Below are 12008 nucleotides of genomic sequence, written 5' to 3'. Positions count from 1 at the left end.
TGTCATTTTGAATTTGATTACCATTCTTTCCTATTTAGCATATATGATAACAGGAAGGAACAAGTGAGTGAAGACAAAGTCGAAGACATTTGGATACCCCGCGAGGATAAAAATAATCTTCCACAGGATTCTGCTTCTGAGTCTGAATACTCAACGGTAGAGGAATGCTTCCAGAGTTTAAGAAGAAAAAATTCTAAAGCCTCTAAGTCTAGGACTCAAAAAGCCTTCTACTTGGACCCTTTTAATAGGCACAGTTATCCTTTAAGCTCCACCAGTGGAAACACTGATCCATCCACCGTCTCCAATGCCATCTCTCCCTATGCCTGCTTCTATGGATCTTCTGCAGCCAAAGTGAAATCTGGATGGCTGGACAAGCTCTCTCCTCAAGGGTATGGATACATTTTATTCACTAAGTAGCCATTTTGATAAAGTCAAGCTTGCTCATTACAAAATCAGCCAGCTTTTTGTACCTACTGCAACCCCTAAGATACATTATTTTAAAAGGGATTTCCAGTATGTTTGCAAATGCTGGGCACTGGGTACATAAGTTACATGATATACAGCACTGTAGTACAGTTTGGAATAACAACTTCAGGTTGAAGTTAAATTAAACTAAGGTTTGGATTAAGACTTCATGTTATGAGTACACGTCTATATTTTTACTGTTAGTTTCTAATGTAATAATAATAAAATGTACTTTCCTGGATCCGACTTTACATTAAAACAAACAACCCAGACTACGTTATCATTCTTTAGCGTACACTGTTTGGATTTTGCTCTTATCATAACAGTGTTCTATTTGAGAAGACAGTGCTTATTGTATCTAGAGAAACAAGCATCATTGCTTAAGATTTAGGTCTTATGGATCCAGTATCCTAATTTTTTAGATTTGCATAAATGATAAGGAGTTTTATATTACTTAAAACATTTAATGACATTTTATATTTGAACACATTTGTATCATAATAGCTTTACTTTGACTTTTTCATATTTTGATTATGCTGTTTTCGTTTTTATATATTGCTCAGAAAATCAGAATCCTTAAATATAATGCCAAAAACAGATTTATCATTTCAGAGGTAAACAAATAAAGTTCTTTCCTTTTTGTGTTATATAGTATGGGAAAATCTTTGGTGATAGATGCCATTCTTAATTAGAATTTTTTCTTTTACTATTTTTTTAGATGTTATTTTATTTCATTGTGGTTTTTGTTGCTTTTATCTTTCCTTTTGTTTTTTACATTAACTTATTAATTTACAATGCAGATGTTGCCCTCCCTCCACTTTGCCTCTCTACCCCACCATGCATTCCCCTTCCCTGGGGCCTCAAGTCTCTATGGGATTAGCCACATCCTTTCCTACTGAGGCCAGACAAGGCAGTCCGCCATTAAATAGTTGTTGGGAGCTTTGAAATAGCCCCTGTATGCTCTTTCCTTGGTGGTTTAGGCTCTGAGAGCTCCCAGGGGTCCGGATTAGTTGAAACTCCTGGTCTTCCTATTGCTATCCCTCTCAGCTCCTTCCAACAGTTTGACTGAAGTTGAGAACCTCTGTCTAACTTTGTAATTTAAAATTATTTATTTGTACCGTCCTTCAAGAATTCCTGCACTATTTGGGGGTAAAATTTCTTATGTTTAAGTAACTAACATGAGTCCTCAGGATGTGCTGTTTTTCTGTTATGTTCCCTGGTGACTGTTCTGCAAAGCCTTGATTTAATCCAAAGTAAGTTTAGGAGCGAAGATTAATTAGAAGCAGATCCATGCTTAGTAAGAGTATGCATCATATCTCTTAAAAAGTTAAACCAAATATAATTTGAGTCCTATAAGTACTAGGCCTGTGAACCATGTGTCCTTTGAGAAGCAGATTTTGAATAGAATGCATATTTAAATATCCAAAGCAGGGGCTGATACTCATGTATATAAACTCATAATAAATCATTGGAGGAAACATAAGCTGCAGTAGTTCCTAGCTTTTCATGTCTATGAAGTATCAGTAGTTATGGAGGCATAGCTGTGATTGCAGAACACTGCTGAAAGAGTCAGAATTCTTGGTGTAGAGCACTCTGTAGAGCACTTGGTGTAGAAGCTACGGTTTCCTGGGTAGACTGCAATGGTCTGTTGTTGCCCTTGACAGACTTGATATGTTTATGCTCTGGGCACATTGAAAAAGCTTGACCATTTTGGCCACTTCTCAGATAATTAGAACATTTTCTAATTTTTCTTTTAACAAAACATTGATTTCTCCCTCTCCCTTCCTTGAAAACCTACCTATGGGGGGAGAAGCTGTGATTTTTAGATTTATATTTTTCCATTTTGGGAAAAATGATTCAGTCTTTTCCTAGCTTAAATGTTTTCTCTTGGGTAACAATATGAATGGAGATAAGAAAGTAAATATTTTTTTATGCCAAACTTTAAAAAAACCTCTTATACATGATAATGTTTCTTTGGCTTAAAAGAAATACTTGTAACTGGCCAAAAACCATGTAATAGACTCAAAATAGCATCTGAAACTTCTCCTTTCCTGGATGGACTCTGTTGCTCTCTGAAGCTACTTATGGTGCTCACTAGTCTTACAAGGTAGCCTTCCTCCTTTCTTACACAGAGCTTCCTGAGCTTTGTCTTCTGGCCAATTGTTTCTGGCTCATGTTAAGTCAACTGAGATGACGTTCTAACGTCTGTACCAACAACTAGCAGTCTTTCCATAAAGGGCCAAATGGTAAATATTTTTTGGCCCTACAGCTATATGCTTTCTATGGTAACCTTTCAGCTCCATTGTGCCAACATGAATATAGACATCATTAAGCTGTAATAACAGCATATGAAGCTGTATTTCATTGAAATTTTATTTGCAAATTCATATGGCAGGATAGGTTTCCATCATGGCCTTTAAAGCATAAACCAGAGAGGTGCTTGGCTCATATTTCATACAACCACTGTATGGCACCTTACTGCATTCCAGATAGAAGAACAGAATAACATGTAGAGTAGCAAAGTATGGCAGCTACTTTCTATTCTACTGAAGAAGGAAATACTAAAAAGTGTGAGGGTTCTCTGGCAGCCTTGGACTAGCCATTTCTACCCAAAATTTTTTTAGCAGAAAGCATCATAATCACACCCCTCACCCATGTTCTTGCTTTAATGTCTCCTTTGTATTTACATCACAATGCTATTTCTCCTGTATTGATCTTGATAACAATGTTCGTCTGAAGGGTTCATATACTATAATCTCTTAATTCTACATCACGTCCTTAGCAAAAGTTCTACCTTTCTTTGGCTCACCACATTTCCTTCTTCTTAATTACCTAACATACCTATTTACCATCATGTACAAGCTTAAGATTTGTTGTTGAAGGAGCCCAAGAAGCTTAGTATTAAGCAATATTTTCTTTTAGTTTTTCTTGGAAAGAACTGTTTTAAATATACGAGGATTATTTTATAATACGAGTAGATGAATTCAATGCAATTTTAGTATATGAAAATTCATACGTGGTCTTGAAAGCAATGGGTGTACATTGGTAGGACAGTTACCCTTTGGTACTTTTGTAATTGATGTTCCTTAAAGCTGTGTATAAGAATAGTCTAAATATAGTATTAATAAGATGTTAGTTAATACTTTTCCAAGTAGGATTTTTAAGTGTCCTCCTCATTCATGATTGACCTTTAAGAAAATAATAAAAATATACAACATGGACTTTACATGGTTGAGTACATGTTTTCTTTGGAAGCGGAAACAACAATTTTGAAATCCTATGAAAGCCATGAACAATTTTATAAAGAACACAATGTCTCGTTGTTGTATAACGAAAGAAACAGGGAAACATTGCCAGTTGAATTTAAATTGCAAAAAGTTGGGCAGTCATCTGCAGTGCCAGTGGGAGGCAGAGGCAAATGGATCAATCCATGTTTGAGGTCAGCTTTGTCTATACAACAAGCTTTGAGTTTGCGTGGCCTAAATACAGTACAGCCTAAGACTGTTGGTTTAGGAAATTATGTAGCAAATCTGATTTGGGGATGTGTCTCAGTGGTTGAGTGTCTGCCGAGTGTACACAAAGTCTTGGCTTCAATCCCCCAATCCTGCAGAAAAAAATATGTATGGAAGAAGCTTTAAAAACAGGAATCCATAATAGGAGACTCATAAACTCATATGGGCTATTGATGTTTTGCTTGATTTCCTCCAGACTTTGAAAGTAAATCTTTATTAGTGAAGATACCACATACTTCAGACACAGGGCTTAGAAGAATGAAGCTTGAATTGACTTGGAAGCTTGCTCTCAGAAGGATAGCCTGCATGCTATCTAAATGTGCTTTGGATGAAAGAAAGGAAAAAAAACAAAAAGAAAGAGAGAAAGAAAGAAAGGAAGAAAGAAAGAAAGGAGGAAAGAAAGAAAGGAAAAGGAAAGAGAGAGAAAAAAAATGAATAGCCCTACCCAGTTGTAAAGCCTGTGAACCATGACAGTGACTGGCATGGCAAGATATCCCCAAGGACACAATAATTGGAGGTTGGTACTTGACAGCTGTCCAGTTAGACTTACTGCCTGCTTAACAGAAGGAAATTCATGCTTTTACACAATACCTAATCATTTGCCTGTGGCTAGGAGGCCATGTACTCTGGACGAGAACCTACAGTTGTCACATCCTGAAACCAGTATAATATCTAACTGTGTTCTAAGGTTCTAAGTGGGTATCCTTACTCTCAACAGCTAAATGCAGCTCCCCTTCCTTATCAAAGAAGCTGATTTTTAAGCACAAAGAGAACATTACAGAAGGCAATGCTTGGTTAAAATGCAGGGAGTTGATCACAGGGTTCCCAGCTCCATTTGACACAGCTATTAACACAGCATTATACCTAAGGATCATGGAACATTGGAAAGAAAGGAGCTAGAAAGATTTTTATTAGCAACAAGCCAGGATATTGCTAGGTTATAACTTCTATATATGAGCTGCATCTGTACAATCTCAACAGTGTGCTTACCCAAATAAGACTAGCACACTAGCACCATAGAAGATGAGATATATGCAATTAATGAATGCTCAGAGAGGGTGGAACTCAATCTTGTCTAGAGATAACCCCCTGAGAGATTATCCTATCTAAATTGTCATCTCTAAACACACAGGCTTATACACAAGCATGTAGGCACAGAGAAGAAATTGAGGGAGAGCAAAGATTGAAAATAATATGAGTACAGTACTTATATATGAATTTCACAAGAAAAAATAATTAAAACTACTGAGCTCTTACCAGTGTTTCAAGTTAGACAAAACAGATTTTAAAAAGAAAAAGAAAAAAAACGTATTTGGCAATACCTTAGCTTTAAAAATATTTGACTGGGCTTTGAGGCCCAATTGTGTTCTGACCTATAATTACTAACTTCAGAGTTTTCATATCTGTATAGACACATGTATGAAAGACTGCATATATTTTATCTTGGCATTACTCCAATATTAAACTTGGAGGAGGAATAAAGGACAAAGAACATGGTTGAATGTGCTGTGCTGTTTCTAGGGAATTCATTCTGAAACCTTGAAGACCATCCATAATATAGATATACTTTCTAACTTTCTAAACATATGCTTTTATAATTATTTATGAGTATAATGTAACAATTTGAGCATATTTATTAGAACAAAGATGGTATATCAAGACATTGACATTTGATTTGACAGGATCTTTTTATGATTTTATTTTCTCTCTGTTATGACTGTGTTTTGAAAACTGTTTTTCATTCCATGGGATTACCTGACATGGCAGCAAAAGCCTGTGTTGGTGGAGATCAGGTATCTGAGGATAGCACAGTGAATAGGTAGTGAAAATGATTTCTTAGGAATCAATGGAAGGAAATACACAGGATCAAAATGCGTACTTGGCCTTTCTGGTAGAACGGGCAGAAAAAAATATATGAAGTGTTAGGACATTGGTTGGGAAAGGGTCAGAGATACAGTATAAGGTTACAGGGGTGTAGTAATGCTTCTTCAAAGATGTGTCAAAGGGAACAGCATTTGTTGTTGGACATGGGTAAGACTTTTAAGTGGAGTTTTAGAAGAAATACTTCTCTGGCTGCCAGGAGAGAAAATACTCTGCAGCAGGTGATATCAGGAAGGGCTGGAGTATGGGACAGAGCTGGGGTAAGACCAAAAAATGGTCGTTGATATCGTTTTATTGTAGATGTGGAAACAAATGTTCCTGGACCAGTCAGGAGAAGCTGTCAGTGAAATCAGACTTCCAGTTAAACAGGGAAAGAGAGGAAATGAAAAATCAGTGGTTCTGTTGCCAAGGAAAGGTCAAACCAAGTAAGGTTTGAGTCAGAGCAGGTCAGCCGGGGACTTCTGGGGAAGTTAGAGTTGATGTTTCTTGGGTCTTTGTCTGTGAGTGATTTCTCAGCCAGTGTCCAGTGACCTGGGCTACTTAAGTAGGGCAGTTCCCCACCCTGGTGCAGGAATGAGGCTATCTCAGGTGTCTCTGTAATATTTTCCCATGGCAAGGCTGGACGTGGAAGGTAACTTTGGGAAGCTGGCCCATTTATTTTTCTGTTAAGTAACAATTACTTGGTTGATCTGGAAGTTGAATGAAAACCCTTGATTAAAATGATCTTTTTATACTGGTGAAATGGCTGTGTATTTTGCAAATTCCTTAATCACCTGTAAAGGCAAGAAAGCAAAAAATACTCTGTTTACAGGGTGAGGGAAAAGCTATTAGTTTTAGTTGCCATTAAAGTAACCTGACTGATTCAGTCAGTCCTGCTGAAGAAAAATTTATAAGGTCATAGGAGTCAAGCAGGCTAAATTAGAGCTGCCAAGATTTCATTCTTTCAAAATGTCACTGAAACTCGTGTAGAACTCAACACCTGCATTTCCCTGCATGTACTAGTGTAAGGTCAAGACCACGATCAGCTTCAGGGTAGCCTTAGAGCTGACACTTAATTGGCACTCAGTACACTTCAGTCTTCTGTCCCTTCAGAATGCTTTTATTACTGATGATCTTTGTTACTGGGACAGAGTTCTAGTCATTTTCTCAGTGATAGACTTAAGGAAAAGGAGTCATCATTTCACCTTGGACTTTGAGAGCACAGTCCCTTTAACTGCTCTGAGAGCACATTTTTTTTTTTTAAGTCAGAAAGTTTTCTAAACAAGCAAGCACACAGGCAGAAATACAAGGCAGCTCTTCCTCCCGTGCAGTTTACTCACAAGCCACCTCCAACATTTTCATTTGTATCTTTGACTAACTGTATGCATTGAGTTTTCTTGGCACTGAAAAAGAAGTCTATTGGATTTTCTTGAACCCAGGTCTTTGCACACATTGAACATGTTGATTCATGGATGTACAATAATAGCTCAAAGTATAAACTGATGTACAGAAGCATACCAGTTGAATTTATTGATAATACTATTTTTCCAAACATTTCTACATTCTGTAATCACTCAGTTATGTTAGAATATCTACCATCTCAGCAACTTCTATTACTCAGCAACTTCTCAGTAGTTTGTTTTGACATTTTATCCCCTCTGGTGTGTATGTGAATAGCACAGAGCTCTCATGTGCTTGGACTTCTCAGTATGAACAGTTAATCTTTGGTGTGCTGCTGAGGAAGACCTGTTTTTTCTTACCACTGTCTTCTCCTCTAGCATAGACACAACTGCTATAATTCTTTCAATATAGTTATCTAAAATTTATATCTGTAATTTAATGGCATACTCTTGACTATCAAAGCTATTAGTGTTTAAGTTATGTAATATAGTATCAATAATTTTTATTTCACAAGAAACTACTAGTATTTATTTATTTGAAATAGGGTCACATGTATTCTAGGTTTGACTTGAACTTACTATATAGGCAAAGATGATCTTAAACCTCTAATCCTCCTGTCTTTACTTCAAGTTTATACCTTAAACTTCCTCTTCATACATCTTCCATTGTCAGGCTCTTACCTTCACCTTCACAGTCACTTTTGAGTTATAGTAGCCCTTCTTCCAACCGTAGAGGATACTACAACCCTCTGTGAATGCTTTAAACCATGAAAAGAGCAGAACCATGTGTAGTCTGTGTGTTCCTTATATATCTATTGGATCCTCTCTGGAGCTAGAATCACAGTTGTTAGCCTCCACATAGGTGTTGGAAATCAAACCTGTTTATTTTGGAAGGCCAGGCAGAGCCCTTAACCATGGAGCACTAAATTCTGTCCATGGTATATGCTAGGATTTTATAAGGATGACTCCAGAAATTAACACAGATTTTTAACATAGATTTTCTTACACTCTCATAACTACTAATTTCTAAAACTTCAGATTTCATGAGGCAGCGGAAATCCCAATTGGTATAGTGTATACCACACAAAATTGAGGACCTGAGGTCAACCCCAGTATCTCCATAAAAAGCTGTGGTGCTGTCGTGTGCCTGTAACCCAAGTGCATGGGATTTCTAGCCAAATGGTCTAGTCAAATCAATTGTTCAGTGAGAGACCCTGTTTTAAAAATAAGATGAAATTGAGGAAGACCCCTGAACTATATACACACATGTACATACACATACATATTAAGCTTCACATGAAATTATGGCATCTATGACAGCATGGATATACCTGGAAAATTCTGTGTACAGTGAAATATGCCAACACATGGAAATAGATGTGGACTCTAAACTAGTTCTCGTAGAAACTGAGTATAGAATAGTGGTCACCAGAGGAAGACTGTGGAGAGGTGAGACCAGGTTACTCAAGCAATACAGGGTTATTTATGCTTAGATCAGAGTAGGGTCTGGAGTATACTGCTAATTCACACTGTATCAGCAGTGTGAATTAAATCAGCAGTGATCCATTATAAAATTTTAAAAGGTGGATTTTATTGGCTCATCATAAGATTATTAATGTCTAAGATGATAGATAGGCTAATTACCTCGAGTTAGTCATAAAAAATATATACATGAATGAAAAGATCAATTTTGTACCTTATATTATATACAAATAATAATATACCCATAAAAACAATGTTAAGAAATAGAATTTGTACTTTCACCTTTACTTCTAAAACTCTCGAGTTCTTGGAATTTTTTTGCTAAACTGTTTGGTTTTTCAGTCTGACTTACAACTAAAATACATGGAAGATGAGTCTGAAGAGAAGTTTGTGTTTGTTTTGTTACCCAAAGCATCTGGTGAGATACTCTTAGAAACTAGTGCTTGGATTTGCGTAAAAGCGAGGAAATGTACTTTGAAAAAACTGCTGACATTTTATAGAAATTCTGGAGAATCATTTTGCATGTACTTCTGTCAAAATCACTTCATTCTTAATACTGAATCCTTTAAAGGCCTCGTAGTTTAGAGAGGGCTTAGAGGCGTGAATAGCAAGCTAAGACGTGTAATTAGGTAAATAAAAAAGTAGATGTCTAGAGACGGTAGTGTTCTAGACAGAATGAACCTGGTTTGTGCAGAGCAGTGACTAAGAACGGACAGTACCTTTTTTTAGGATTATGCAAAGAAGACAGTCGACCTCAACAGTCTGCTGAGGATGTCTTTTTTCCACTTGAGGTTATTTAGAATAAATGTGACATACATTCTTAGTAGAAATACCATGGGTAATAAATGCCTTACATTTAACAAGATGGCCTTAGGATCATTCCCGTTGGGCATCTTAAAGGGAATGCCTTGTGTTTCAATCTCTCTGTTAATGCTATTGATTACTGAGTTTATTAGATTAAAACTCTTTTTCTCGAAGCTTAAAGATGCAATCTTTTTTTTTGGGGGGGGGGTTCGTTTTTTGGTTTTTCGAGACAGGGTTTCTCTGTAAAGCCCGAGCTGTCCTGGAACTCACTCTGTAGACCAGGCTGGCCTCGAACTCAGAAATCTGCCTGCCTCTGCCTCCCAAGTACTGAGATCAAAGGCGTGCACCACCACTACCCAGATCAATCTTTAAATCTTTAAAAAAAATTTTGAAACAAAGCTGGGTGTAGTGGCTCATGCCTTTTGTCCAAGTTCTTGGGAGTCAGGGGCAGGTGGATCTTCATGAGTTGGAGGCCAGCCTGATCTACATCATGGTTTTCCCAAAAGAGCATTACATGGTGAGACTCTATGTCAAAGTGAAAACACAACAAAATAAAACAAAATCCACCATGACCACCATCATTACTAACAAAAAACACATAGCTCCCTTTCCCTTAAGAATGAATTTAAACAAGAGTGCCTCTGTGTGACTCCTTCATAAATAGAGATTTACTTGCATGTATTTACATGGTTATGAAAGAAAGCTTTCTAAGATATACATTTCCAGACAAAACCTGACAACAGGCATCAAAGTTGCTTTTATGAAAGCAATTGAAACTTCAGAACACCTGCCCTGCCAGAGCTCAAGGGAAGACCTTATAGAAAACTATTTGGTGATACTTTACAAACCTTATAAATTATTCTGAAAAAAAGCTTCTTAAAGAAATGTCTTCCTTCAGAATGCTAAAAGTAAGAGAAGCTAAAACCCAGGCTAATACACCTCCTGTCTATGTTACCTTTATTCCTGAAGGGACTCTGAAACATTTTGCCACATTAAGCTTATATATAAACCATTTGGAGGTCAAATGCTATCACTTACTACTAACTAACAGCATGGCTAGGCTGTTTGGCTGTCAGGTGTCCTGGAGAGTCTTCTGGGTGCTTGTTAAGAATGCTGTCATCTGCAACAGAGTGTTTGTGTTGGTAGTGACGGGGAGGAATTATATAACTAGCCTGTGGCCTTGTGCCTGAATTTGTAAGGTAAGGCTAACATTTTTCTCCTTTGGTTGTTTGGAGATTAAATGTGTTAATGTTTATAGGTGGCTTGGCACAGTGCCTGGAACAAAGCGTTATGTGTGTTACTGACTGGAACTTTAATATTTCTTCTCGGGAATCCATTATTATGTCCGCTTTAACTTGCATCACATCACATCAGGATGCTGCCCAAAATGGCATCTTTCATAATTCCTTATTATTGATTTGAGAATTTCTTGAAGCAAACTAAGTTACTGAATGCATAGTTTTGCCCTTCTATGTGTGTGTGTGTGGTATGCATGTGTGCTGGGCATATTTGTATAGGCACACACGCATGCTTGTGTGCACACCAGTGGAGGCCATAGATTGACATTGTATATGCTCCTTGATCACGTTCTGTCTTTTGTATTGATGCAGGGTTTCTCCTGTGAACTCAGAGATCTGTGATTTAGCAATTGTGGCTATCCATCTTGCTGTGGGAATCTTCCTTTCTCTACTTTCCAAATGCTGGAATTACAGGCAGGCTTCCACACCTATGTGTCATTTGTGTGGGTGCTATGAACTTGACCCCCCCTCGTTTCCTGTTTGAATGCCAGATACTTCCCACTGAGTCATCTCTCTAGTCTCTGTTAAATCAAGCTCAAAAGACAGATGTTTAAGTACTTTAAGATGTTACAGTACTTTAAGAGAAACTTAAAGTAATTAAAATAGGGGATGCATATTACTAGTCTGCCCTCCAACTGTTAATTTAGCCTCAGCCTCCTGAATTTATTTATCATACACTGTCATGCCTAGCCAAAATTAAGTTAAATTTAAAATTTGAGACTTTATATTGGAATTTAGAAGCAAAAATACTTCTCAAGATCTTCCTTTAGTTATTTAGTTGTCATTTGAATTTATAGGATTTATAATGTTAAATTCAATTTTATATTTGCTTTGAAGTAGCATAAAACAACAAAAGAGGATGTAATTCTGTCTTATCTTATTATTCTGTCTTGACTTATTAGAATTCTGAATTGAAGTTTACATTGCAGAAATAAACTCATTGTATGTTGACACATTTAACAGTAACATAAATTATTCAGTTAAGTTCATTTTAGATATATCTTATATTGATTATTTTATTAGTGAAAATATCAATAAATATATCATATAACCATATTTAAATTTCATTCCATACACACACACACAGACACACACACACAGACACACACACACACACACACACACACACACACACACACACACACATATATATATATATATATATATATATATATATATATATATAT

The 12008-nt window shown here is 36.7% G+C and overlaps 1 protein-coding gene across 4 annotated transcripts in view; it reads left to right on the top strand.

Moving 5' to 3' along the window:
• Arap2 (ArfGAP with RhoGAP domain, ankyrin repeat and PH domain 2) overlaps nt 1-12008 on the top strand; it is a 166642-nt gene that overhangs the window by 34439 nt on the left and 120195 nt on the right. For all 4 annotated transcript variants that reach the window (XM_028765222.1, XM_028765223.1, XM_028765220.1 and 1 more), the window contains one exon: nt 39-389. In XM_028765222.1, coding sequence (XP_028621055.1) covers nt 39-389 — 351 coding nt within the window. The remainder of the gene's footprint in view (nt 1-38; nt 390-12008) is intronic.

Source organism: Grammomys surdaster, unplaced genomic scaffold (genome assembly GCF_004785775.1).
Source record: "Grammomys surdaster isolate TR1022 unplaced genomic scaffold, NIH_TR_1.0 150, whole genome shotgun sequence".
Classification (NCBI taxonomy): domain Eukaryota; kingdom Metazoa; phylum Chordata; class Mammalia; order Rodentia; family Muridae; genus Grammomys; species Grammomys surdaster.
Note: the sequence above shows the minus strand (reverse complement) of the source record. Positions and strands in the feature narration are given on the sequence as shown.